Source organism: Oncorhynchus masou, chromosome 22 (genome assembly GCF_036934945.1).
Source record: "Oncorhynchus masou masou isolate Uvic2021 chromosome 22, UVic_Omas_1.1, whole genome shotgun sequence".
NCBI lineage: Eukaryota > Metazoa > Chordata > Actinopteri > Salmoniformes > Salmonidae > Oncorhynchus > Oncorhynchus masou.
In genome coordinates, this window is record NC_088233.1 from 36,608,154 (window position 1) to 36,635,117 (window position 26,964).

Genomic DNA, 26,964 nt, shown 5'->3' on the forward strand with positions numbered 1-26,964 from the left:
GCAACAGCGAAGTGAACCATGGGGCGTATTCATTATGGAAACCATGTACTGTTTAAGAACCAAAAGGAAGAAAACGGAGCAAAACGAGAGTTTCTATTGGACAAATTCAGGTAGGTCCATCCCGTTTCGTTCAGTTCGCTTCCGTTTAAGAAACGTTTTGCAACAGAATAGGCAGAAGGAATTCACCCGTAGTTCGACATGATACGCGGGTGATGCCATTGCCCACTGGCATCGATCCAACAGTGCACGACAAAAACAAAGACCAGTTGGTATTTTACAAACTTTAATGATTAAAATATGACACCGCAGGCCCATATTCTCTATTCCTTTATAGAGTTTAGTTAATTAAATTGTCCTTCCACATTTTAAAACAGAAATTGTCCTACACCGGCAATTCCTCTTCAAAGCATCTGGTTTTCTCATGCGGACTTGTTGAAATATATATATATATTAATTTAAATCTTTCTAGTTATCACATTAGCTTAGATTGAATGAAGTAAACGGACAACATAATAGCATATATTTCTGTTGGCTAGGCTGTGTCTGACAAAGTAGCCTAATGATTGTATTCAACTGCACCTGTTGTGTGTGCTGGCAGGAGTCCCCATTGAGATAGTTAGCAGATGCAACATTGTATATGTTCCATTTGGCTACTGTGTGAAATTGGGCAGCAACATTGAGGCATCTCCATTGTGAAGTAGTACATTTTCTTCTACTACTTCTAAACTCAGCAAAAAAAGAAACGTCCTCTCACTGTCAAATGCATTTATTTTCAGCAAACTTAACATGTGTAAATATTTGTATGAACATAAGATTCAACAACTGAGACATAAACTGAACAAGTTCCGCAGGCATGTGACTAACAGAAATGGAATAATGTGTCCCTGAACAAAGGGGGGGGGGGGGGGGTCAAAATCAAAAGTAACAGTCAATATCTGGTGTGGCCAACAGCTGCATTAAGTACTGCACTGCATCTCCCCCTCATGGTCTGGACCAGATTGACCCCACTTTTCCACCAAGGCACCTGCAAGTTCCCGGGCATTTCTGGGGGGAATGGCCCTAGCCTTCACCTTCCAATCCAACAGGTCCCAGACTTGCTCAATGAGATTGAGATCTGGGCTCTTCGCTGGCCATGTAGCACTCTCTGTAGCGTCTCACAGTACGGACATTACAATTTATTGCCCTGGCCACATCTGCAGTCCTCATGCCTCCTTGCAGCATGCCTAAGGCACGTTCACACAAATGAGTAGGGACCCTGGGCTTCTTTCTTTTGGTGTTTTTCAGAGTCAGTAGAAGGGCCTCTTCAGTGTCCTAAATGTTCATTACTGTGACCTTAATTGCCTACTGTCTGTAAGCTGTAAGTGTCTTAATGACCGTTCCACAGGTGCATGTTCATTAATTGTTTATGGTTCATTGAACAAGCATGGGAAACAGTGTTTAAACCCTTTACAATGACGATCTGTAAAGTTATTTTGATTTTTACAAATTATATTTGAAAGACAGGGTCCTGAAAAAGGGAAATTTAGTACTAAAGGGTGCACACTGGCACCTATAGTGTGTTGTTGGAACAGGTATAAAGCCAATGTTGATGATTTATTGCCACCTGCAGTTATGGCATGTTTTCGACAGATGTTTGTCCACGTCGACAGCGGTGGACAAACATCTGGGCCGAGGGTACGCTGACCTCCTGCTCTTGTTCTTGGAAGAGTGGAGGCTGATACCCCATGCAGCACTTGAAAGGGGAGAGTCCCGTGGCAGAACAGGGAAGGGTGTTCCGGGCATACTCCACCCAGACCAGTTGACGGCTCCAGGTTGTGGGGTTGGTTGAGACCAGGCATCTCAAGCTGGTTTCCAGGTCTTGTTTGGCTCGCTCCGACTGACCGTTGGTTTGGGGATGGAATCCAGATGACAGGCTGGCCAACGACCCAAAAAGGGTGCAGAATGCCTTCCAGAACTGAGACGAAAATTGATGACCTCGATCGGAGACCATGTCTACCAGGAGTCCATGGATCAGGAAGACATGCTGCACCATAAACTGGGCCGTCTCCTTGGCAGAAGGTAGTTTGGGGAGAGGGATGAAATGGGCGGCCTTGGAGAACCAATCGACTACCGTCAGAATGACAGTGTTGCCATCAGACGGAGGGAGCCCAGTGACAAAGTCCAGAGATATGAGACCAGGGATGATGAGGGATCAGTAGTGGCTGAAGGAGGGCAGAAGGAGCTTGCCGTGGAGTCTTGTTCTGAGCACACACTGTGCATGCGGTGACGAAGGCAGAGATGTCAGGAACCATTGTGGGCCACCAGAAACATGGTCGGAGGAAGGCTAGTATATGACGGGACCCTGGATGACAGGTCTGCCTGGAGGAATGAGCCCATTCCAGGACCTGGGACTGGACTGGGTTAGGGACAAACAGGCTGGGAGCGTTGCGCCTCACGAGCCAGGTTCTCAATACCCCAATCCACAGTGGCAGTAAGGCAAGAGGTAGTGAGAATGGTTTCGGAGGTTGAGGGTGTGGCAGAGGTACTTTATAGGCGGGAGAGAGCATCAGCATCATTTCTTGACCCTGGGCAGTAGGAAATGGTGAAGTTGAATCTGGTTAACAAGAGGGCCCACCTGGCCTGCCTGCAGTTGAGGCGCTTGGCTGCACAGAGATATTCCAAGTGTTTATGGTCGGTCCAGACCAAGAATGGCTGTTCTGCTCCTTCCAGCCAGTGCCTTCACTCTTCCAACACCATCTTAAACACCATGAGTTCTCAATTGCCTACATCGTAGTTCCTCTCTGCAGGATTGAGCCAATGGGACAGGAAGGCATAGAGATGAAGCTTTTGGTCCTGGGCAGATCGCTGGGACAGGATCACCCCCACTCCAACATCCAAAGCATCCACTTCCACCACAAAATGATGCAAGGGGTCCGGATGGATGAGGATGGGAGCTGTTGTGAACCGATGCTTCAGGTCCACAAAGGCTTTGTCGACAGCTGGAGACCATTTGAACGGTACCTTGGGAGAGTTGAGTTCCAAGAGTGGGGCCGCCAAGGTGCTGTAATCCCGAATAAAATGGCGGTAGAAGTTAGCAAAACCAAGAACCCTTGCAACTGCACCCTGTACATTGGTTGAGGCCAATCCACCACTGCTTTCACCTTTCCAGGATCCATCTGAATATTGCCCTCAGCAATGACACATCCCAGAAGGGTGATAGTAGAGCGGTGGAACTCACACTTCTCAGCTTTCACGAACAGTTGGTTCTCCAGGAGGCACTGAAGAACCTGTCTGACATGAAGTACATGTTCTTGGGCAGAGAAACAGGAAAAAACAGGAAAAAACAGGATGTCGTCAAGGTAAACAAACACAAACCGGTTTTGTCCCGGAGCACATCGTTTACCAGAGCCTGGTAGACAGCGGGGGCGTTGGTGAGTCCAAACGGCCTGACCTGGTACTCATAATGTCCACTGGCTGTATTGAAGGCTGTTTCCACTCATCCCCCTCATGTATCCGAACCAGGTGGTAGGAATTCAGAAGGTCCATCTTGGAAAACATGGTGGCTCCCTGGAGAGGTTCAAACACTGAGGAGAGGTAGGGGATAGTGATTTTTTACCGACGCAGGGTCTTGTCCTTCTTTTCCACAAAGAAAAACCCTGCACCGGCAGGAGATGCAGATGGACGGACGGCCCCAGTAGCCAAAGATTCCTCTATGTACTCCTCCATAGCTTTGGTCTCTGGTCTGGACAGAGTATACAACCGACCCGAGGTAGTGTAGTGCCTGGAAGAGGATCAATGACACAGTCATAAGGAGGGTGCGGAGGAAGGGAAGCAACGTGCCTTACTGAACACTTCCAGGAGGTCATGGTATTCAGTGGGAATAGCTGAGACATCCACAGTCTTGCAAACATTCCTGAGGAATACGACTTGGGGAAGGCTGTGCTGCTTGAAGGCAGTGGGAATGGCAAAATGGGCTCCAACCCAGGTTGGAGTTTGTGGTCCAGTCATTCACCAGATTGTGCTTTTGTAGCCAGGAACATCCCAAAACAAATGGAACATGGGGAGATGCAATGAGGAGGAACTGTATAGTCTCACTGTGGTTACTAGAAACCCGTAATTAAACAACACAGTACTATGAGTGACTTCCCCTCAAATAGCTTTCTAACCTCTGCCATAAATTCCTCCAGATGACCACAAATGGCAGATTGTTGCTCCCAAACTGCCGTAGCCCAGGAGAGCGCCCTTCCGACATTAGCGTAATGATATATGCTATCTGCGATCGCTCTGAGGGAAACAAACATGGCTATAGCGCCATAATAAGCGGGCACTGAGAAAGAAAACTCCGGCAGGTACCAGGATTCCCCGAATATCACTTCGGAGGAGGTAAGCAGGATTCTCAGGGAGCTGGAATAGGCTGTGCAAATTCACCACAGAAAGAAAAATTTACTGGGTGATTGGGTTTTTTCAGAAGTGGCAGACAGTCTCTGAGCTAACTCCCTGATTTGCTCCATAATATCCTTTAACCCATGGTCGTGGGCTTCTGTCAAGGAACTGAGCCCTTCCAAAAGGCCCTGTAGCAACTCCTGATGTCTCCCAATGGTGGCGCCATGCAGGGAGACAGCGTGGTGGAGCTAGTCCAAGTCTGCTGAGTCTGTCATGGCCAGTTCGTACTATCATGACACAAGGCGAGACCCAGATGCAGACACAGGAGGCAGATGGTTGGAGTCTTACAATGTTTATTAATCCAAAAGGAGTAAGCAAGGGAATGGTTGTGGACAGGCAAAGGTCAAAACCTGATCAGAGTCCAGGAGGTACAGAATGGCAGACAGGCTCGTGGTCAAGGCAGGCAGAATGGTACAGAACCAGGCAAGGGTCAAAAACATACAACACGAACTGGCACAGAGAGACAGGAAACACAGGGATAAATACACTGGGGAAAATCAGCGACACCTGGAGGGGGTGGAGACAATCACAAGGACAGGTGAAACAGATCAGGGTGTGACACACACAGTCCATCAAATATTATTACACATACTAGGCCTCTAGTTTATAAGCCTCGCTACCTGATTTCGCAAGCTTACATGAATGGTTCGCTACCTCCATCAGTCGAGTAATTGCGAGGACCTATCGTGGTTCAAACACACCAACACAGTTGAGGGCACGACAACACCTCTTCCCCTGTAGGAGTCTGAAAATATTTGTCAGATCCTCAAAAGTTCTACAGCTGCACCATTGAGAACATCTTGACAGGCTGCAGCACCACTTGCTATGGCAACTGCTTAGAATCCGACCGTAAGGCGCTACACAGGGTAGTGAGGTCCAGTACATCACTGGAGCCGAGCTCCCTGCCATCCAGGACCTCTATACCAGGTGGTGTCAGAGGAAGGAAGACTCCAGCCACCCAAGTCATAGACAGTTCTCTCTGCTCCTGCAATGCAAGCAGTCTAAGACCAAAAGGCTTCTGAACAGCTTCTACTCTCAAGCCATAAAACTGCTGAACAGTTAATCAAATGGCTACCCTGACTATTTACATTGACCCCCTTTTTATTTGCATTGACTCTATGCATACTCACTGGACTCTACCCACACACTCACACACACACAACATACTCACACACACACACGCTGCTTCTACTCGGTTTATTATCTATCATGATTGCCTAGTCACTTTTACATATTACCTCTACTACCTCGTACCCCTGCACATTTACTTGATACGGGTACTCCTTGTATATCTTTTCCTTACTCTTTAACTCTGCGTTGTTGGGAATGGGCTAAGTGAGCATTTCCCGGTATAGTCTACAGCTGTTCTATTTGGCGCATGTGACAAATGCAATTTGATTTGAGGTTAACAGTTTATAACCTGCTTTAACCATTGCAAAGTCTATGATATTTTCTAACATATAGGAAATATCAATTCCATGTTCTGATTATAAATGTTGGGCTCAAAATATATTGAAATGTAACATTTAAATTGTAGAAGATTAAAACATATCCCTTAGTTTTTCAAGGAAAGCTGGCCAATATATTTAAAGATACAGTACACATGCATTTGCCAGTTGTAGTTCAAACAAGTTATATGGCAAGTTGACTCAAGTTCAACTGCTCCCAGGGCACTGTGGTATATCAATGTGTTCCGATGACTGATTTCTGGGAACGGTACCGACCTTCTGTCCAGCAGAAGCCATGAGACTCGACGGCTGAACCAGCTGCTTAAACACATGGATGCAATTAAAGCAGAGCCGTATGGTCGTCAAACCAAACCAACAGTCTATTATTGTTAGTTTAAAGGGAGGTGGAAAGAGGTTTTATATGGCTGGCTTTAGATGACATAAGTTTATTCCTCTCTGTTATATTTTGTATAATCCAGATTTCAATGTCATACATTGAAAATAAATTCTTCCTGATATGATCATCAAATGTTCTAGGATTTAGGGAAATATAGTAAATGTTATAGGATTTAGGGAAATATATTAAATGTTATAGGATTTAGGGAAATATATTAAATGTTATAGGATTTAGGGAAATATATTAAATGTTATAGGATTTAGGGAAATATATTAAATGTTATAGGATTTAGGGAAATATATTAAATGTTATAGGATTTAGGGAAATATATTAAATGTTATAGGATTTAGGGAAATACATTAAATGTTATAGGATTTAGGGAAATACATTAAATGTTATAGGATTTAGGGAATTAAATATATTATACACAAGTTCATTCAATCATCAGTGAATGATTTGTGGAGTAAGCTTCTTTTATCCTGCTATACTACTAGGAAATGTGTTTCCACATTGATTGTACATGTTTTTTTAAGTAGTATAGCGATCATTGCAGTTATATCCGTTTTATTAGATCTAAATAATAAAAGCAATGGGGGAAAAAAATCATAATCCACAATTAGTTCATGATATTTCCCCCCAACAGATCCTTTCCCTGAATGTAAAGACCCCATGTTCTGAGAAAACGGAAGACTTAGCTCCGCATATTATATTACATTTCATACATGTGTTATGATCAGTTTTCAGATAGGAACACGTCTACCCCTGATGAGTCACTGATGATGAGTGCTAGGTAGCTGGAATGGTTGTGGATGGAGTGTAAAAGATGAAATCATTAGGATTACAGTGAGCGTATGCTGTCGTGAAGGTATGTTGTTCTCTCCTCGCTGACTTTCATTAGAAAAACAAGACACACATACACACACATTCCCTTTATTTGTGATTGATTTATTTGTAATTTTTGACTGTACTAGTTGCATTCTGGTTAATTCACATTTAAAAAGCAGACGTCATCCAGTTTCACTGAAATTGATCATTTTTACAATAACCTTTAGGTCCATAGATTGGAAAATCCAATCAAACCATTGTGTTTTTCTCAACTTTATTTTGTTTTATGTCTTTTTATTTTGTAATTACAAAAAAGAAAATATGTAACAATAATAATAAAAAGGAGGAAAACGCAGAAATCTTATGACTGGCAAACAACCACAACACAGCACAAGTACCTAGTTACTGCAAGGTACAAAAACGAAAGAGAAGAAAACATATGCAAAGAAAAAAGGAGAAAAGATTTGGCACCTCTGAAGTTTGATACAAGAAGCAACAGAGGCCAAGGGAAGCATTTCTAGAGACTAAAATCAGACAGAGGCATTTATTTTTCTCTCCCGTTTTTGTCTTTTGTTAAAAAAAACCTCACAACTGGGAAGCAGGGACGATAAAAAATACTGCACGTACAATACCTTTTCTCTCCTTCATATCCTTTTTTCTCTCCTTTTCTTTTTTAATAGCATATCCCATTAATATTCATTCCCCACTGCTCGTAATAGCTGCGCCTGGTGGCGGAATCCTTAGAGTTTTACATGTGAGTAGCAAATGACACTTTGATTGGCTGTGATGTTGAAATGGTCCTCCCCCACCGGGCCTGGGTCGGGGTTCTGGGCTGAGCCGGGAGTCCTGCCGGGCCCAGTCTCACTGCGCGTGCTGGCTCAGTGTGTGGTTCTGGAAGGGAAGAGAGGAGAGGAGAACACATGAGGAGAGAAATAATAAGCTACGTGCCCACACCTCCGAGCCCCCACAGCCACCTACCCCCTCACGCTATCCCTATCTTTATACACAACCGTCATGTCTCTGTCCATCGGATGGCCCCAGCCTCCTGTAACATGAACTACCTGCTCTCCCACACACACACACCATTTCTATTCATCTTACATAGAGCTGCAGATAAACACAACAGTCATATTATATTAATCCATGGCAACATGAAACAATGATTTGTTTATTCAGATTTATGAGGCATCCCTTCTGATATTCTTATAAATATTTGAAAACACCATCTCAATACCTTATGAGGCCCACATTCCAACGGCTCTCGAGCGCAACACATAAATTCATAATAAAAACGCACAAAACACCTTTATCAAAACTAAATTCACAACACCCCCAGAAACAACTGCAGGAGCTTAGATTCTATGCACACCTCAACCAGAGGATATAACTTCACAAACCAAACCAGATATGATGTGAAGAGTTACATTTTCAATCACAGCATATATGGGGCTCCCAGAGGCTTGTGTGTTAGGGAGATTTCTGGTAGGCTGGCGGGTTCCTCTGCGCTCTCCCCTGGACCATAAACCCAATTCCCAGGGAAAGCTCAGCAATCATCCCCCTCTTCTTGCTAAAAGCTGCTTTCCAAGATTAATCTCTCACAGAAAGATAGGCCCATGTTTTTGTGCACCACTATGAAAAAAGAAAAGGGTGGAAAATCTGTAGGATTAAACATGGTTTTCCGTTGATAAATGCTTATTCTTATTCTTTGGGCCTTATCTTGGTGCACATATTTTGCACACGACTGTTGGCAGAGCCAGACTGCACTAGTTCAGCAGAGGAGGCCAAGCGCCCAGTCCAGGTCTTAAAGCCTTCAACTGTCTGATTGCAGCCGTTCAGAGCCAGTCTTTCTTTTCCTCTTTTAGTCTCTCTTGCTCTATCCCTCCCTCTTTTCCTGTGCCCCTCCCCCACGTATGTGAGCAAGAACACGCACAAGGGAGGCTCTCCAGTGAGGAGCCGTATCTCACTGGGAGCCACTGACCCCATTATGAGAGCAAACCACTTCTCTCTCTGAGCCACACCGCCTGCAGTTCTGCCCCCCTCCAGCAGAGGTCAGGATTGGCTCTTCCTCTGCCTGCTTCTCCTGTTCGTCAGACCACAACAGACTGGAGAGCTCCAGCCAGAGGGGAGGAGGAACATTTTAGACAAAACAGAATACTAGATCTGGATGTCATCATCATCACGTAAATGCACATGTCAGTTGTATCTGTGCTTGCTTTTTGTGTACTTTGTCCTTCTGTGACCACAAATGGCATGCATTTTTTGGATGCGGCCTTGTCTTATCTTAGTAAGGGAATGTGTTTATGTGTGTGAGTGTGAGGGAGGGAGGGAGGGGAGAGAGAGAGAGAGAGAGGAGTGACTGTGAGTGCATGTTCCCCCCAAGGTTTCCAGGGTTTTGCTGGTATGTATTGATTTGCAGAAAGATGGGATTGAGAGGCAGCGGCTACTCCCTTGGGTCCCGGGTTACACCAGCACCGCAGTGGCCTGATGGAAACAGCACAGCTAGGGAGAGCAGAGGAGAAAGTAGCCACACAAACACCCTCACCTACACTGCTGCACATTCCATAGGATGGACACACCGTTTCACAGACACACACAAACACGCAGTCACACACAACAAGTAGCACTTGTTTAATTTGTTAATCAGTGTTAACGTACACACTGTGATGCTGGTCTTAGTTAGCGCTCTTCATTTGAAAGCGGCGTCAGGGGCAGGAGTATTGATCACGCCTCAGGCAATCGATGGGGCGAATGGCGTGCGTCTCTGAATCTGATAATGACTCTCAGTGTGACATCAGTCCTTTGCAGCTGTAATTGATATATTCTCCAGGATGAGGAGATCAAGGGCTCTGCTCTTTAAACAAGTGGAGACGGAGACCAAAAATACACCCCGTCATCTCACAGAGGATCACCCCAATACAGTACCTGACAATCTATCACTTAAACCCCTACAACCTTAAGAACCAATCAAGACAGTAATTGATCCTGAAACAACCTCCTCCTCCCTGTCTTGGACTGCATCATATCTCTAGCCAACTCCACCTTACAAACATCTAACCACAGCCAAGACAAAGACATCTAGTGTACAAGATAACCTAGCCACTGTACTAACAAAGGCAAGACATAACTGACAGTGTTCTCTCTTTGTATTATACCATCAAACTAAATGGAGAGAGCCTGCTCTCATGTCACCGTGTAGCAGGAGGACACTGCGTGATGGATGGAACAGCGCCCCTCTGCAGGGGGAGTCTATGCAGTGGACAGAACAGCCCCTCACTGCTCAGTCAATATCAACGCTGTCATTGTTTTCCTAAACTGGTTATAAAAGAGAGGCTAAATCCTGCCGAGCTGTGGGCTCATGGGAAATATGGCCCAGTCGCATTACTAATGCAGAGACTGCGAGACTGCTGCACACACACGGGAAGGGAGGGGAGGCAGGAGATAAAGATAAAGGAAAATCAAATCTATGTTACCAACACGGTGCTTTTTCTAACCATGTTAACAACGCGTGAGAACCTGGACAGGGCTGCCATCATGTCACTTTCAATAAGGCGTCTGATGCGCCGCCGCAGGGCCCCCTGGCCCCTCCCGGCTCCTGGTTTTGTGGCGCCCCCTGGGGAGCAGGGAGGAATGGGGAGACTCAAATATGTCAGTTCACTAGGTGTCCTTTAGCAAACACAGGAATCGGGGAACAGAACCGAAAACTGGAAAAGTTACATAAAGCTACTGTACTGGCGTTACATAAAGCTGTAGCCTGCTGACGTTACATGAAGCTACTGTAGCCTGCTGGACATTACATAACGACATTTTTCAAGGAACAGAATCAGAACTGGGAACGAAAGTAAAGTATTTTTTTCAGTCTCACAAAAAACGCAACAAGGTGCCTATGCAAAGCCCTTACTCAATCACTCAGAAACTTGTTCCAGTGTCTGCCTGCCAGCTGAAAATCTTCGGCAGTGTATGTGCAGGCAACCTGCCCTTTCCCCTCCGAGGCATAAGCTACTGTAGCCTGCTGACGTTACATAAAGCTACTGTAGCCTGCTGATGTTACATAAAGCTACTGTAGCCTGCTGACGTTACATAAAGCTACTGTAGCCTGCTGACGTTGCATAAAGCTACTGTAGCCTGCTGACGTTAAATAAAGCTACTGTAGCCTGCTGACGTTACATAAAGCTACTGTAGCCTGCTGAAGTTACATGAAGCTACTGTAGCCTGCTGTCATTACATAAAACTACTGTAGCCTACTGACGTTACATAAAGCAACTGTAGCCTACTGACGTTACATAAAGCTACTGTAGCCTGCTGATGTTAAATAAAGCTACTGTAGCCTGCTGATGTTAAATAAAGCTACTGTAGCCTGCTGACGTTACATGAAGCTACTGTAGCCTGCTGATGTTACATAAAGCTACTGTAGCCTGCTGACATTACATAAAGCTACTGTAGCCTGCTGACATTACATAAAGCTACTGTAGCCTGCTGACATTACATAAAGCTACTGTAGCCTACTGACGTTACATAAAGCTACTGTAGCCTACTGACGTTACATAAAGCTACTGTAGCCTACTGACGTTACATAAAGCTACTGTAGCCTGCTGACGTTACATAAAGCTATAAAGCTACTGTAGCCTGCTGACATTACATAAAGCTAAAGCTACTAAAGTAGCCTGCTGACGTTACATGAAGCTACTGTAGCCTGCTGACATTACATAAAGCTACTGTAGCCTGCTGACATTACATAAAGCTACTGTAGCCTACTGACGTTACATAAAGCTACTGGAGCCTACTGACATTACATAAAGCTACTGTAGCCTGCTGCCTAGCCTGCTGACGTTACATACAGCTACTGTAGCCTGCTGACATTACATAAAGCTACTGTAGCCTGCTGACGTTACATAAAGCTACTGTAGCCTGCTGACGTTGCATAAAGCTACTGTAGCCTGCTGACGTTACATAAAGCTACTGTAGCCTGCTGACGTTACATAAAGCTACTGTAGCCTACTGACGTTACATAAAGCTACTGTAGCCTGCTGACGTTACATAAAGCTACTGTAGCCTACTGACGTTACATAAAGCTACTGTAGCCTGCTGACGTTACATAAAGCTACTGTAGCCTGCTGACGTTACATGAAGCTACTGTAGCCTGCTGACGTTACATAAAGCTACTGTAGAGCCTAAAGCTACTGTAGCGTTACATGAAGCTACTGTAGCCGTTACATGAAGCTAAGCTAAACTGCTACTGTAGCCTGCTACATAAAAAGCTACTGTAGCCTGCTGACGTTGTAAAGCTACTGTAGCCTACTGACGTTACATAAAGCTACTGTAGCCTGCTGACGTTAAAGCTACATGAAGCTACTGTAGCCTGCCGTTACATAAAGCTACTGTAGCCTGCTGACGTTACATGAAGCTACTGTAGCTACTGTAGCCTGCTGACGTTACATGAAGCTACTGTAGCCTGCTGACGTTAAATGAAGCTACTGTAGCCTAAAGCTACTGTAGCCTGCGACGTTACATAAAGCTACTGTAGCCTAGCCTGCTGTAGACATTACATAAAGCTACTGTAGCCTGCTGACGTTACATAAAGCTACTGGAGCCTACGTTACATAAACACTTACATAAAGCTACTGTAGCCTACTAAAGCTACTGTAGCCTGCTACGTTACATAAATAAAGCTACTGTAGCCTACTGACGTTACATAAAGCTACTGTAGCCTGACGTTACATAAAGCTACTGTAGCCTGCTGCGTTGAAGCTACTGTAGCCTGCTGACGCATAAAGCTACTGTAGCCTGCTGGCGTTACATAAAGCTACTGTCATAAAGCTACTGTAGCCTGCTGTCGTTACATAAAGCTACTGTAGCCTGCTGACGTTACATAAAGCTACTGTAGCCTGCTGTTACATAAAGCTACTGTAGCCTGCTGACGTTACATAAAGCTAAGCTACTGAAGGAGCCTACTGACATTACATAAAGCTACTGTAGCCTACTGACGTAGCTGACATAAAGCTACGTAGCCTACATAAAGCTACTGCGTTACATAAAGCTACTGTAGCCTGCTGACGTTACATAAAGCCTACTGACGTTACATAAAGCTACTGTAGCCTGCTGACGTTACATAAAGCTACTGTAGTTACATAAAGCTACTGTAGCCTGCTGACGTTACATGAAGCTACTGTAGCCTACTGACGTTATATAAAGCTACTGGAGCCTACTGACATTACAAGTGTGATTCAGAAACGAGGGAGAAATATTTAATTTGAGAAAAATGGATACATTTTTTTCAATGCTAATTGCAGACACTATATTTATCACATTTCACATTGGATTTATTAACTACTAAAAAGGTAAGAGGTGTTTTTAATTCAGGTGCCGCTCTCAGCACACACACGCTTGTTAGCGAGCTAGCTCTGGTCCAACTTTAAGCCAACTCTCAGAAGTCCAAAAACATTCAAAGTTCCTCCATCGACGCTGCTTGAAAATAAGGAGGCAGTTACTCAGTGATGCGTTGGAGTTTCCTATAAGGCTTTGCATTCAGGCCAAAAACTATGTATTCCTTTGCTGTGTTTTCTTGCAGTATTACTTTAGTGCCATATTGCTTACATATGCATGTGTTGTAATACTTTTTATTCTTCTTTTGACTCTGTCATTTAGGTCATTATTGAGTCACTACAATGTTGTTGATCCATCCTCATTTTTTTTTCTCCCAATCACAGCCATAGCGGTTTTAAAATCACCAATGGCCTCATGGTGAAATCCCTGAGAAGTTTCCTTCCTGCAGTTCAGAAGGATGACTACATCCGTGAAGCGTTTAGGTAGTTTAATACATCATCCACTGCATTATTATTAACTTGACCATGCTTAAAGATATATCCAATGTCTGATTTGAAATTATTACCTATATACCAATCACTACCCTTCGTTATGAGGCTTTCGAAAATCTCCCTGGTCTTTGTAGTCGAATCTGTACTTGAAATGCAATACTTGACTGAGGGACCTTGCATGTTGCATGTATGGGGGACAGAGGAATGGGTAGTCATTCAAAAAATAATTTCAACCCCTATTATTTCACACAGTGAGTCAATATAAATTATTATGTGATCTGATAAAAAAGGTGTGTGAATACTTATGCAACGACTATATTTGAGTTATTACCTTTGTATTAATCTGGGAGAGGCTCTACTCTTAGGACGCTAGCCTGTCCCTCTCTGCTCTGTTTTTAACACTAAATTAAAAACCACCTTTGCCGCCCGGTGCACTTTAGTGTGCCTTATTTTTAGACCGCTGACAGTCTTCCAAGGGCCGGAGACTAACAGATGGGCTCTTAAAGCTTCATATGTTCCCAGGTTTTCACCTCCGAGAGACAGGAAACTCACTGGGGAGTGTGCTACAAATAAACGCCCCCCTGCCCTCCCCCTGTATTCCCTCTTTCCTCCCCCCGCCTCTCCTTAACCTCCCAACCCACCCAATAAATGTGCCCGTTCTCCTGACATGTCCTGTTTCGCCATCCTCCCCCCTGGCCCCCACCCTGTCACCCAAGGGGGACTTCCCCTCCCCTGCTGCTATCCTCCAGTAAAGCCAAGCTCAGACTCAGAGACAAGCGCATCCGAAAGACTCACACACACAAACACTCACAGAACTGGCTAGCCATAAGACAAAACCACATAGAAACACACTCACCTAGTTAGACCTACAATAACATCCTAGTTGAAATAGCCTCAGCTAAATTACAGAAAATAGGCCTGATTCAGTCCCTCATCATCCCCCTGTATAGGCTAACAAAATAACACACCTACCATGACTTCCTGATCCAACTGCTGACTGGCATACCCTCTAAAATACAATATGAGTGTTGTGTTAGTGTGTGAGAATATCCCCTCAAATATTTATTGGTTTGCATACACAATATGATAAGAACATGTGCACTTATATACACCATATGATAAGAACATTTACACCCAGAGAGAGAACAGAGAGGGGGCCTGTGGCTGTACAGGCTCTATGGGGCGTAGTGGAGTGCCTAGTGCCAGATGAGCTCAGGGGCCCCAGACGGACTGTGCCATGGGTGACAGAGTACAGAGACATGGAGCGCTGCTCTCCCATTCGCTCTCCCAGCCCGCCCGGCCTGATCACTAAAGCACACTCCCATTCCCTTTCCGTGTCACTGTCATAACAGACCCAATCCCCACAGGCCCCCAGGGAGCCCGCCAATTTGATTACAATGCACCCTAAACTGAGGGGGAAAGCTAAGAGTAGGGAACAAAAGTGCACAGAGAAGGGTGAGGGGAGGGGTTTGATGTGGTGCGCTTTGTGGTGTCACAAATATGATCACCCAGAGGGGAGAGAGAAAGCGAGAGAAAGCGAGAAAGAGAGATGGGAAAATTTTACAGAGAGGAGAGCGTGAGGAAGGGTTGATGGTGCAACTGTGAGCTGTCAGTGGTGTGTGTGATTTATAGAGTGTGTTTGTGTCAGCCTCCAGCTGCTGAACGGAGAACATCAGGGTGTAAAAGACCCCATCCTATGTGTTCTCTATGATGGAGAGGGAGAGATGGAGAAAGAGAACGACAGAGATAAAGAGACCAAGAGAATGACAGAGAGAGGGAGGGAGAGAGAAAGAAATAAAAGACCATTACCAAACCACCAGTGTGGTGATGTATGATGTTGATCTAGTGACGTAATCCACATATTTGTGGTTGATCAAATCAGATCACAGTGTAACCACGTCTCTACACGGTGCCAAGAGAACCCACTCAGGGACAATACCCGGCTCATACGTCACTGTCACAGCCATGACAGTTCCGCTCCTGTTTTGGCATGAGTGGAACGACACCGCACCATACAGCGCTAGTCCTGTACCGCGACAACAGTTCTCAGTTAAACTGTCATGTCTGACTAGGTACGATGCTTTGCTCTGTGGAGGCAGACACACAAACAGGGACAGGTTCCTGGAGGAGAGAACTGCCCCCCTTCCCTTCCTCCTTCCCCCCTCACTCTCTCTCTCTCTCTCATAGAATACAAATCATGGAATGTAACAGACAGATAGAGAAGGGATGGAGAGGGTAAGGAGATAGAATAGTTGATTCAATCCCGATGGATCTCCCTCCTCTTGTCCCAGCCTCTCTCCCCACTTCCACGCTGGCCCCTAAATTATTCCATTTCTAACAGACACCTCATCTCTCCGGGCACCAGGGCAGCCATGGTCTCCCTCTCTCTTCCTCCCTCTCTCTTCATATCACTTAAGTAGGGTTGTTTCATGAGGGGGAGGTTTGTGACATAATCTCTATGGGGAATGTGTGTGTGGGTACTATACAGGGTGTCATTGGATCTTTAGTCAACAACCCTTATTCAAAGAGTCCCTTTCAGAGGCTTGTAGCAAACAATGCTCACACACACACACACACACACACACACACACACACACACACACACACACACACACACACACCATGGTAAGACGACAGGATGTGAATGTCTTGATTCCCTCAGAAGATTAGCTCACCCCATGTAGAGCGTTTTTCATTTGAATTCACCTCACTCAAATTTGTCTGAGTTTCTTTCGCAGTGCGGGAGTTCGGGAACAAAAACAAAACACACAGAAACAGGTAAACAACTTAAACATGTCCTGGGGCTGAGGATGTGAGGGACGACAGTATGTTCCTGTTCCATCTCCTCAGAGGTCTGCAGGTTGTTCCATGTTCTATGCAGAGGTTGTTCCATGTTCTATGCAGAGGTTGTTCCATGTTCAGAGGTTGTTCCATGGCTGTTCTCACCCCCCCCCTTAACCCTTTTCCCAAGCACAACTCAAAATCCCTGTTCTCACCTCCTTAAGTGTTGTTGCTGTACAATTAACGTGATTATTGAGCTGAAAAATACAATACCATTGATAACGTGACCACAGCTTCACACCACTGCCTTATCACTAGACCAGGGTAGGCTACCACAGTGGACCATAGTGTTCTGCGGTGCAGCTCAGACAGACAGGTATGCCAAGCCAGACAGCTGTATCCTGTATGTGGTGCATGCAGTCCCGAGACTGCATCTCTCTGAGCTGGCCAATCAGCTTGCGGGAGGGAGCGGGGGGCAGTGGGGAAGTGAGGTCTGCAGAGAGCCCCCCTGGTCCCCATTCTAATAACATGGAGCGACACTCTGCACAGCGGGGCAGCTGGGACTCAACCAGACACCGCCACTGGGACACCTAGATCAAATCTTGCCTCCACACTGTGGCACGCCATGGTGATCAAACTAAGGACTCCCCAGCCACCTACACACATATCCAAAAACACATCCTTAGTTCAGAGAGACACACTACAATATTGACACACTATAGCGTAGCTACGGCAGCGAGCATAGACAAGGACTATTAAAGAAAACACTACTTAGACTCCATAGCGCACGCATTTAAAACAGACACATTTCCTAACGTGAACATACACAAGGCTAACAAAGACACTGCTCAGTGCACAACTTGTCCAATCAAACAAGGCAGACCGAGAGATCAGACACGGCATGTTAATCGTGTGCCTTCTCTGCTCTAAGACCCAAACACCAGCTCCTACCATTATAAGAGCATTGTGTGAGAATGCACTGCACTTAAATATTCAACACTTTCGGGATGTAGAGGGAGGAGGAATCAACAAACAAACAAGCCAGAGGACCCCCTCCTTCCTTCCCCCCATCCCCTCCCATTCTAAACTGCTGACTGGAGTTAAATATTTACTAGTGCTAAAGGAAATAGTGTACACACATGCCAACAGAGGGGGTGTGCTGGCCTGGGTGGGGAGCGCCAACGCCCCCCTGAGGGTTGAATTAACCAGCATAGTGTAAAGCTCAGCCATGTGGTCAGCCAATGACAGCAGACCACAGAGGGGTGAGATTGGGAGGTGGAGGCTCTAAGGCACCTGGGGGAGACAAACAACAACCACAAAAAAGCCAAGTCTCTGAAGTTTCCAGTAAAGGAATCCAGATCTGGCAGGCTGGGTATAGCAGTGCTGATCAGGGACAATAAGCATCACTTATTTACCGGCTTACGTCTGGACTATTTATGGGGCACTGGGGAGAGGCACAAAGGACTAGAGGAGAGAGGAGCTGAGAGGGGCTAAAATATGCATGGGGGCTGGTACATATGGGATAGGATAGAGAGAATGAAAGAGAGGGAGGCAAAAGCAAGAGAGTTCAGAAAAGTAAGGGAGGTGGGATAGGTGGCCATGAGGGAGAGAGGATGATGCAGTGACGTGTCCCACCAAAGGCTCGTGGGAAGGCTGAAGGATTAAAGGAGGGTGGCCCTGGGTGGGCCCTCAGAGGGCTGGGGTAGGGAACCCCAAGCACGGCACAGCCCAGGCCAACCATCCATTCAGACCTCATTAAACACAAACCCCACAACAACCAGCCTCACCACTAAACTCCACGACCAGCCCACATCCCCCACTCAGACCACTCCATCTCCCCCACTTAGACCTGCTCCTCTTGGGGACAGGCAGAGTGGTGGGCTGGTGGGTGGGGGGGGGTGGTTAGTAGTAGTCAATGCTCAGATATGGAACAGGGCCAGGAAATGGAAGAAGGATTCACACTCATCAGAGGATGCTGCTGTGGCCATGTGAGTATGGTGTTCCTAGCTTGGTGATAGAGTGAGTGGTCCTACTTAAAGAAGCTCAGAGAGGAAAATGACTTATTATTGACGCTGTGACCCGGTCAGGAGGGGAGAGGTGTGGCCAGGATGGAAGGAAGGGAGGAAAATGGAGGAGTGTGGAAAGGTGGAGAGGCACAAGAGGGGGCCGTGCCACACTGTGCGATCGGCTGGTGTTTATCTCTCAGTCGCTCGGCCTCGGGGTGAGGCAGACAGTGACCGACAGGGTCCAGCACTCCTCCTGCTGCTAAATGGACTGACCGGCCATATGCCCACTGCCGCCGGCCCTACATCACTGTCACGGAAGGGGGGGGGCTTGAGGGCTCTGTGGACTGGTCAGGAGATTTAGGTCATAGCCCCAAAATGGAGCCATTGATATTATTTGGACATTAAGCTCACAGGAAGTTCACTCCCAGGGCTAGCATACACACAGACCCTCTCCTCTACCATCCACCCTAGTGGAGCGGGAAGGAGCCACATGAGGAAGAGTGGGAGGGGGGGTGTGTTAGTAGCAGGCGGCTGGGTGGGTCCATCCTCTAGCCTGTAGCTCATTTCTCAGGATGATGGATCCAGCCACGGGCAGGGCAGAATAACGCTGACCCCAGCTGCCCACTGGACCCACTCTTGAGTGAGTTATACAGAGCTGGGTCCTCCTCGATCTGTCTGGATCCTAACGACCCAACATGGCCAGAACCCTGCCAGGAGAGGGTGGGAGGAAGGAGAGGAGGGGACGGCGGGAGGGAAGGAAGTCAACCTGATGGAGGGGAGGGGTGGCTGGATCTGGACATTATTGTGTGTCAGTGTCTTCTGTGTCTAAAACAGAACGAGTTAGTATACGTGTGGGTGTACTAATATATATTTAAGTATGTGGTTGCGCAACGTGGACTCGGGTAGACATAGCAGAGTAAAAAGAAAATCTGGGACACTCAAATTAGTATCATATGTTACATTTGGTATGCAATCATTTGTGAACGTCCATCATCCATTTCAGATGATATGTTCTGAATTACAATTCGTACTATGTTACGAATTTGCAATATTTAAGATATGTTACGATGTGGCGAACATTAGCTAGGCCAGGGGAAGGGTTAGGAGTTAGGTTAAAGGGTAAAGTTTAGGGTTAGCTAAAAGGGTTAAGGGAAGGGTTAGCTAACATTAGCTAGGCCAGGGGAAGGGTTAGTTAACATTAGCTAGGCCAGGGAAAAGGTTAGTTAACATTAGCTAGGCCAGGGGAAGGGTTCGTTAACATTAGCTAGGCCAGGGGAAGGGTTAGTTAACATTAGCTAGGCCAGGGGAAGGGTTAGTTAACATTAGCTAGGCCAGGGGAAGGGTTAGTTAACATTAGCTAGGCCAGGGGAAGGGTTCGTTAACATTAGCTAGGCCAGGGGAAGGGTTAGTTAACATTAGCTAGGCCAGGGGAAGGGTTAGTTAACATTAGCTAGGCCAGGGGAAGGGTTAGAGGTGTGTGTGCGTCAGGGGAGGTGTGCGTGTGCGTCAGGGGAGGTACAGTGCCTTGCGAGGGGAGTATACAGTGCCCCCTTGAACTTTGCGACCTTTTGCCACATTTCAGGCTTCAAACATAAAGATATAAAACTGTATTTTTTTGTGAAGAATCAACAACAAGTGGGACACAATCATGAAGTGGAACGACATTTATTGGATATTTCAAACTTTTTTAACAAATCAAAAACTGAAAAATTGGGCGTGCAAAATTATTCAGCCCCCTTAAGTTAATACTTTGTAGCGCCACCTTTTGCTGCGATTACAGCTGTAAGTCGCTTGGGGTATGTCTCTATCAGTTTTGCACATCGAGAGACTGAATTTCTTTCCCATTCCTCCTTGTAAAACAGCTCGAGCTCAGTGAGGTTGGATGGAGAGCATTTGTGAACAGCAGTTTTCAGTTCTTTCCACAGATTCTCGATTGGATTCAGGTCTGGACTTTGACTTGGCCATTCTAACACCTGGATATGTTTATTTTTGAACCATTCCATTGTAGATTTTGCTTTATGTTTTGGATCATTGTCTTGTTGGAAGACAAATCTCCGTCCCAGTCTCAGGTCTTTTGCAGACTCCATCAGGTTTTCTTCCAGAATGGTCCTGTATTTGGCTCCATCCATCTTCCCATCAATTTTAACCATCTTCCCTGTCCCTGCTGAAGAAAAGCAGGCCCAAACCATGATGCTGCCACCACCATGTTTGACAGTGGGTATGATGTGTTCAGGGTGATGAGCTGTGTTGCTTTTACGCCAAACATAACGTTTTGCATTGTTGCCAAAAAGTTCAATTTTGGTTTCATCTGACCAGAGCACCTTCTTCCACATGTTTGGTGTGTCTCCCAGGTGGCTTGTGGCAAACTTTAAACACTTTTTATGGATATCTTTAAGAAATGGCTTTCTTCTTGCCACTCTTCCATAAAGGCCAGATTTGTGCAATATACGAATGATTGTTGTCCTATGAACAGAGTCTCCCACCTCAGCTGTAGATCTCTGCAGTTCATCCAGAGTGATCATGGGCCTCTTGGCTGCATCTCTGATCAGTCTTCTCCTTGTATGAGCTGAAAGTTTAGAGGGACGGCCAGGTCTTGGTAGATTTGCAGTGGTCTGATACTCCTTCCATTTCAATATTATCGCTTGCACAGTGCTCCTTGGGATGTTTAAAGCTTGGGAAATCTTTTTGTATCCAAATCCGGCTTTAAACTTCTTCACAACAGTATCTCGGACCTGCCTGGTGTGTTCCTTGTTCTTCATGAGAGCGTCTGCTAAATGACTTAAATGTAAATGTAAATGATGCTCTCTGCGCTTTTAACGGACCTCTGAGACTATCATAGTGCAGGTGCATTTATACGGATACTTGATTACACACAGGTGGATTGTATTTATCATCTTTAGTCATTTAGGTCAACATTGGATCATTCAGAGATCCTCACTGAACTTCTGGAGAGAGTTTGCTGCACTGAAAGTAAAGGGGCTGAATAATTTTGCACGCCCAATTTTTCAGTTTTTGATTTGTTAAAAAAGTTTGAAATATCCAATAAATGTCGTTCCACTTCATGATTGTGTCCCACTTGTTGTTGATTCTTCACAAAAAAATACAGTTTTATATCTTTATGTTTGAAGCCTGAAATGTGGCAAAAGGTTGCAAAGTTCAAGGGGGCCGAATACTTTCGCAAGGCACTGTATGTGGGCGTGAGTCAGGGGAGGGGTGTGTGTGCGTCAGGGGAGGGGTGTGTGTGTATGCGCATCAGGGGAGGGCCGAGCCCAGCTTCTAGACAGAGATTGTACAGTATACTGTATCTCTGTCTAGCAGTATAACACTTGCAAGTTATTTGCCGACCTGTGTCTGTGCCTGTTTGGCGATGCTTTCCCACTTCCCGAAGCTATACCCATAATCGGCAGATGGTTCGATTGGGAGGTCGTCGTCTGCATGGCCGAGCGGTGACCAGGAAAAAATGTAATCCAATTGTTAGATTCTACCACCCCCCAAATCAAAACCAAAACATGGATTCCATGTTGTGTTCTCACTTTGCGCACACACCAGTCTGTGTTTCACACCTGTTTGTCTAGCTAATCAGCCTTGCAATGTGCACCATGCTGCCCCAGAGGGGAAGTAGAGGAAACGTGTGTGTGCAAAGCGAGAACAAAACATTGCCATCCATATGAGCTGTAGATTTTGGGAGGGAGGGGGAGGGTAGCATCTAAACACTGGGTTTCATCGTTTTCTGATCAAACGTCAACGCTCCACCAGAACGTCGACCATTATGGATGGAGCTCCGGACGCGGGACACATGCTACGCAGGTACAGTCATTTGACCATGAGTTATCATCTCGAATGAAGTCGCTATGGAATGCCCTTAGACCTCATCTCATTAAATGATTAATCAGAGGTCTAATATTGGGTTACAAAGAACCCAGCAGGAGAGCTGATTGATTAGCAGTGCACTGGGGTCTAATCATGCCCATAAGGAAGTTACACATTTTCTCTTCAAATCATTAATCAACCATACCACAAAACATGTTCAGGTATACCCTGAGTCCAAGACTGCAATGGCATCCTGGAAATGAAGACCAATAACCAAGGTAGACAAAAAATATTGATAACCTACTTACTCCATTAGGAGCAAGTATTATTGAAGTCAGATCATATGATTTCAGATTATATTGGTTGAGTGGTGCCTGGCAGAAATGCTGCTGGGAGATGACATCAGTCGGTGTCTATATGTAGTTAGTACTGACCTGGAGCTCAGTCTGGAAGAAGAACTTCTGTGGACACTGGGAGCAGTCGTAGATCTTGTCCTCCTGACCGTGGACGGCAAAGATGTGCTGCTGCAGCTTATTGGCCTGGACAAAGACTGGGGGTGGGGAGAAGGAGAGGGCGTGTTAGATTACTGGTTTCGGATAAAAAAGACCAGTGACAGGGCAGAGCTATGCTAAACAGTGAGCTAGGTTACTGAATGAACTGGAGGAAAAGGAGGAAAAGTGGGAATCTGTCGCTCTCCGTGCAAATACAGAGGTGAGGGAAAGACACTGATTGCACTAAAACAACAACTTCAACAGCGTAAATATGAATATAAAGAGAAAAGAGAGATGACAGGGAGGGGATTAGATATGGAGAGATGGGGAGGCAGCCGGGTTTTTTTCTGTTTTGTTTCAGTAAACTTAAGTTTGCTGTGTGTGTGTGTGTGTGTGTGTGTGTGTGTGTGTGTGTGTGTGTGTGTGTGTGTGTGTGTGTGTGTGTGTGTGTGTGTGTGTGTGTGTGTGTGTGTGTGTGTGTGTGTGTGTGTGTGTGTGTGGAGAGTCTGAATTATTAACCCTCCCCAAAGGAGCAGCATCCCCTTACTTATTCATAACCCGCACAGGAATAGAGTTAAACTTTTAAAAAAGAGTGTTGTGTACCTGTGGGGGAAGGGAGTGAGGGTGGGGGGAGAACACAACCAAACAACTTTTGAGAGGGAGACGGGGGGGGGGCTGCTTCATGGTCTGAGCTTCTGATGCAGACAGACTAACAGAAGCAGACGGACAGACATATAAGTAGGCAGACTCAGACTGACAGCGAGGGATTGGGATGTCCAATTGATAGAGAAACATACAAAAAAGCAGACAGACAGACAAACAGGAAGTAAGAGAACAGGCAGAAGACAATGGATAAAGACAGACAACATTTAGTCTCAGCTGCAGTCAGCCATGTCTGTGTCTCAGTGTCTATAATGATTTCTGACTCCCACAGCAGAGCTAGAAGTCCAATGTGACTTTGAGCCTGCTGCCTGGAGAGGCATGGCTGCTTAACTCTGAGGACACGTACAGAGGGCCTTTAAAACAGCCGGACGGCCACAGAGGATTAGTTACCCTCCTCTTTCAACCTGCTCTTTATTCTCTGACCTCTCAGGGCCTTTCTGATCCGGGGCACATCAGACACAGGGGACCACGGCCAAGCCTGAAGAACCTTGAGCCACTCTGCTTGGCCTGAAAGTCTTGGCTACACCTGGCCAGCCCTGTGCCGGGTCCCTGTGATGGTCGCTGTGACTGTGCCTGTGACAGAATCATGCAGACTGTGGCTGGGCTAGTCTCTGTGCTAGGCCATCCCTGCCCTATGACTATGGCTGTGACTGAGTGGAGCTGACCATGTCACAGGGAGTCTGGCCTACTCAAGGGGGACATCTCACCAGGTTGTACCATGGGTAAAACGAGTCTAACTTTCCCATCAGCACGACAGGACTGTTAAAGGACCTGAGTTCTCCATCTCAGAGGCACAGAGTTGACCTCTGTGGAACATGTCTGCTTGGTCTACTTGGCTATTTGTCATAATATTTTCACCTTCTTGCACAATGGACTTAATTCCAATGTATGGAGTGAGTTTTTTCTATATTGGCTACTTACTACATGGACTACCATGTCTTTCCTGAGGCAGGACTTCAACTCTTTACCTCCCACTGAACTGACCGTTAATACAGTTCAATTCAGTAGTGGAGGAGGACGACGACATGTTACCACATGAGGGGTTATGGGGTGGAAGGTATGGAGAGAGGAATAAGGAGATGGAGAGGATTTATCTGGGTCAATGTATTAGCATCTCTGCTATTCAATGGGCGACAAAGTGCAGTGCAACTTTGTGTGAGGGCCTTCAGATCTAGTGGAACATGTGTTCATATCGTGTCTCTGTGTGTATGTTAATGTTGGTCAGACACTCAAGCACCTTGACTGCCCTCCACCTGGCCCCCCTCTGAGGCCCCACACCGACCCCTCACCTGTGAAGCAGACGGGACACTTGAAGGTGCCGCCCATGCCCTCGAAGCTGTGCTCGATCAGGTGACACAGGAGCTTGGCCGGAGAGTCAAACATCTGGTTACACAGCTTGCACTCGTGATTGATGCCTTCCTCTGTAAAAGAAGAACACACCATACAACAAGGAGGGTCAGAAAGTGAAGGCGGGGATAAACATATTATACACACACATTATCGTTAAACACACACACTCTCACTCATACACAGACAAAAAAGGAAAAGTGTAAGCTCATGTACAGGTAAGTTTGTGTACTAAAGTATAGCAGTTTAATTCAATCATTGCCTCTCTCTTGACTGTCTGCTCATGCTGCAGCACGTTGCACAGCTCCAACACATGCCTGTCCCTCTGCCTTGGTCACAATGTCCCTGTCACAGAGCCCAGAGAGGGATACCATGATCCTGCACTAACAGGTCCAGGTCTGAATCCGAAAGAGAGGGCTGTCCGTCCTTCCTTGCGTCTTTCCCTCCATCCTCTCCAGATCTGGCCTGTGTGACCGGCCCACTCCCCCCCTCCCCTCCCAGTGCCTCTTCTCTCCCGGCCGGTAATTGCCTGCCACCCCCAGTGGTCTGGGCTATGTGCCCTCCCCCTGCTCGCCGCTCTATTTTAAGCCTGCATGAATGCCATCAGCGGCCCCCTCCGCCGTGGGACAGATGAAAGGTGGGCGTTGGGTCCTGGCTGGGTGCCTACGCTCCCGCCTTATCGGCCGAGCGTCACACAGGTCCGAGCCGCGCCCGCCCCCGTGCCATCTTATTGCCTCCACTGCGCCCCAATCCTAGCCCCTCGCTGAGTCCCGAACCGTGGAAGACACCACCGCCGCCGGTCTCTGTCCCCCCTGATGGCAGCCTCCCCTGCCGTCCCACCTTAGACAGCCCCCCCCCATGCCCCGAGGTGCCCCGCTGCTCAGCAACAGGGGCACGCAGGGTTGATAAAGTCTTCAATCAAACATCGCTGACACCCCCCCCCCCATACCCAAACCACCTCCACTGATTCCAATCTCCTCTCTGTCTCAAAGGCCTCCACAAGGGTGACTTAATCCCTGTCTGAATGGCTAGGGGAAGGGGGGGGGTGGGGGCTGGGTGCGGACGGGGCTTAGGGGGATTGGCGAGGGCTCTGCCCGTCCCCGCTGCTGCTTCCTCAAAGACATCACGTTTTGGTGGGATGCCTTTCGGTCCCAAACCACCCTGAGATGGAGGTTGATTACCATTAAAATATTACATTGAGGCAAGATTGAAGCAGCAGATGAAATTTCTCATGAACCCACAGAGAGAGATTCCCTCAGAACTGTCTTTGAGAGAAAACCGTAGAGCCACAACCACAATCAACAGCATCAACTGACCAATAGAATCCTCACCTACAAACACCAACTAACCAATAGAATCCTCACCTACAAACACCAACTAACCAATAGAATACTGACCTACAAACACCAACTGACCAATAGAATACTGATCTATAAACACCAACTGACCAATAGATCTAGCCTACAGGTCCAAAAGTGAAAACCAAGGTGAAATGAGGGTTATGTATGGGAGACATCAGGAGAATTGAAGGCAACTATGAGTAAAGAGAGAACAGAGCTCAGTACAGAGAGCAGGGGGATAATTGGGCTGTCTGACAAGGGCCGGGGGCGCAGAGTGAGGGGGCCCAAAGCGTTTTTGTGTGTGTGTCCTACAAAAGTAATGTATTTTCTATGACAAATACAGTGGTTTTGATCAGTGAGTGGGGAGTGTACTCTGTCTGTCCTCTCTTTCAGAGCGTGGAGGGAGGGCTGGTGAGCCGTGCACGGACAGGCACAAAGCGGATTGGGGCTGGGCTGGTTGGGCTGTGTGTGTGTGTGTGTGTGTGTGTGTGGGGGGGGGGGGGACCATGGAGAGATGACAGGACCCTGAAACATCCTGATGACCCGCTTTGTGTCTGAGAGAGCATTTGATCCGCGAGACGGCCACACAGCTGCATGGCTGCTACCCCGGGAGGCCCACGCT

General features: G+C 46.6%; 1 protein-coding gene across 1 annotated transcript in view; it reads right to left on the reverse strand.

Annotated features, from left to right (window-relative positions):
- Positions 1-7,197: 7,197 nt before the first annotated feature.
- LOC135509424 (zinc finger protein 423-like) overlaps positions 7,198-26,964 on the reverse strand; it is a 154,993-nt gene continuing 135,226 nt past the window's right edge. Inside the window, exons 6-8 of the mRNA XM_064930072.1 lie at positions 24,945-25,076; positions 22,936-23,051; positions 7,198-7,983 (exon numbers count right to left, since the gene is read on the reverse strand). Coding sequence (XP_064786144.1) covers positions 7,954-7,983; positions 22,936-23,051; positions 24,945-25,076 — 278 coding nt within the window. The 3' untranslated portion in view covers positions 7,198-7,953. The remainder of the gene's footprint in view (positions 7,984-22,935; positions 23,052-24,944; positions 25,077-26,964) is intronic.